Source organism: Octodon degus, unplaced genomic scaffold (genome assembly GCF_000260255.1).
Source record: "Octodon degus isolate 3935 unplaced genomic scaffold, OctDeg1.0 scaffold00348, whole genome shotgun sequence".
Classification (NCBI taxonomy): domain Eukaryota; kingdom Metazoa; phylum Chordata; class Mammalia; order Rodentia; family Octodontidae; genus Octodon; species Octodon degus.
This window is the reverse complement of record NW_004524924.1, coordinates 519497-521919: the sequence shown is the minus strand read 5'-3', so window position 1 is coordinate 521919 and position 2423 is coordinate 519497. Positions and strand designations below refer to the sequence as shown.

The 2423-nt window shown below is 46.7% G+C and overlaps 1 protein-coding gene across 1 annotated transcript in view; it reads right to left on the bottom strand.

The window, feature by feature from the left end:
• Window positions 1-2097: 2097 nt before the first annotated feature.
• Window positions 2098-2423, bottom strand: part of LOC101580344 (potassium/sodium hyperpolarization-activated cyclic nucleotide-gated channel 1) — a 375264-nt gene continuing 374938 nt past the window's right edge. The window contains exon 9 of the mRNA XM_004648037.1: window positions 2098-2405. Within this exon, the coding sequence (XP_004648094.1) occupies window positions 2098-2405 (308 nt within the window). The remainder of the gene's footprint in view (window positions 2406-2423) is intronic.

Below are 2423 nucleotides of genomic sequence, written 5' to 3'. Positions count from 1 at the left end.
ATATAAAAATATTTCGCTACCAAACCCATTAATCCTATCAAATGTAAACCTTTAACAATTTAAAGGACCAGTGCGTAATCTTAATAAATTGAATTAATTCTCATATCTTAATAAAATAAAGGTTTCTTGTACTGATATGTAAATGGTCTTGCAGCTTTCCGTAGGTTCTAGGCAGACAGAACAATCTCTTTCGGACGCCATTTCTGACATGCCATCGTAAGTCACCGGCAGACTGGTGGTGATAACACCTCGCCTTGCATTACTGATTACTCCATGAAGTTGGGGTCTGCTGGAACTCACACACAGTGAGTCATCTGGGTGTTACACGTATTACATCCACAAAGGCAGGACAGGGAGCCTGGATCCCTTTAGAGTTCTTGCTTTTGTTTTGGTCTCTGTCCTTCAGTCTGTCTGGAGGCTCTGGCCCACACGTTGCGTCAAAGTCTTCTGAACTACCCTGCCAGCATCAGCGACTCTGAAGAGCTCTGCCTTAGGCCACTTCCTCGGCTTGGGTTACTTACACAGAGGCTGGCTCCTAGGGATCTTCCCGTGCTCCAGTCATCCACATCTGTGGGGTGCACCAGGCACAAATAATTGCTAAGGGGCTTCTTAGGGAAGAATCAGGGGCTCACGGATCATGGAAAGAATTAACAAAGGAACAAATAAACAATGCTCACAGACATTCAGCTTCACCTCTGCTCTGTCAATGCGTCCACACTATTTTCAGCACATTTAAAATAATAAACCTCCCATTTGAGGTCTGCGCTACGCACCACATTCTTTACTGCTTCTTAACCACATAAATACATACAGCAAAATGTGCGTTCCCAAGCAGACATGAGGATGTATTATTGGATTTATTATTTAGATGAACACTACAATAAATTACTGACTATAATGTGGACACAGAACACATATGCTACTCCAAATCAAGTTATGATTTACAGATAATTGTGTAAATAATGGTAATAGCAATAATATTAAATGGAAGTGAAAACCTCACTTTTGACGTGAGCCAGAGGTCCAAGTCATCCTTATAAGAATTTTAAGATAGGAAATAAACTGGTATATGCTTCTAGAAATGAGAAATACTGTAAGTCTTCCTTTACAGTGACTGATCTGAACCTATTTTTCCCCCAGGAAGCATGCAGGGACTATTTTAGGATGCCTGATTATGGCAAGAAGGAAGAAAATTAATGATTTTTTGGTGTAATACAAGCAACTTGTAGATTCGAGCATACAATTTTGCATAAAACATTGCAGGTTAAAATAATATTGTAGGTGTCAAGCCATTGCATTACAATTGCGTAATCGTTACAGTTAGGTTTTATAAAATTTAAAACTCTTAAGATTTGAAGTGAACAAATAAAACTAAATTCTTAAACAGTGACTTTTACTTTCATACAACACAGAATAGCTATTTTTATTTGGGTCGAAAAAAGTATTTACAGCTAACACTGATAGAGTCCTGCTGACGCGCGGAGACAGACACCCCTCGGGTTTCGCAGAGGAGGGCACGCGCCTGAGGTGGAAGCGAGTTCTAATCCCGCAGCGCTACTCTCCTACAGCGAGCGGCCAAGCGTGTTTTCACCTAGTTTCAAATCGAAAGCACCAAAATACAATTTTACCTATAAAAGGGGCATTGCTATGTAGTACTAACTAATGATTAATAACTCAGATGCAAGCCACAGCCAATGGAGGCTTTCCCTGGTGCTGTCCCCGAGCTCATCTAAGAAGCCGGTTTAAAATCAGAATGTTGTTCCCATTGAATCCAAGGACTCTTTATAAAACAGAGAAACACGTATATCAAAGGAACTAAGTCAAAATAGATTAGAAAGAAATAATCTTACAACCACCTTTTAAATCCTTTAATCATTAAAAGAAAGGACAACATGTAACACTGAATGCTAAGCAGGTCTCTTCAACGTCTCGCGGGGACTTAGATACCTCTACGTGTGTATTTAGCAGTATACGCGTGTGTGTGTGTTACGCTTTGCACGGAGGAGGCCAGCGCTGTCTACGCAGCTCTTCGCAGCCGGCTGGGAGGCTCTAGGAGGCCGGGACGCAGGGTCCGAGCCCCGCGGCGTCCACGCGGGATCATAGGTTCGAGGCGAAGCGCGGCTTCTCGGGGACGTCGGGGTCCGGGCCCAGAACCGCGGGCGCGGCGGCGGGGGGCGCGGGCGGCGACGGGAAGCCCGGGAAGGCGCCCGCGGGGGGCTCGGCCGGCTCCTTGTCGCGCACGATGGCGAAGTAGGAGGGTGGTGGCTTCTGTGGGGGCTGCGCGGCTGGCGGCGACAGCGGACGCCCGGCCGCACCCCGGGCCGCAGCCCGCGTCTCGCCCAGGCCCAGGCCCAGGCCCTGCGGCTCAATGGGGCCGTAGTAGCGGTGGAAGCCGTCCGCCAGGCCTGCGCCCCCCGGCGGCC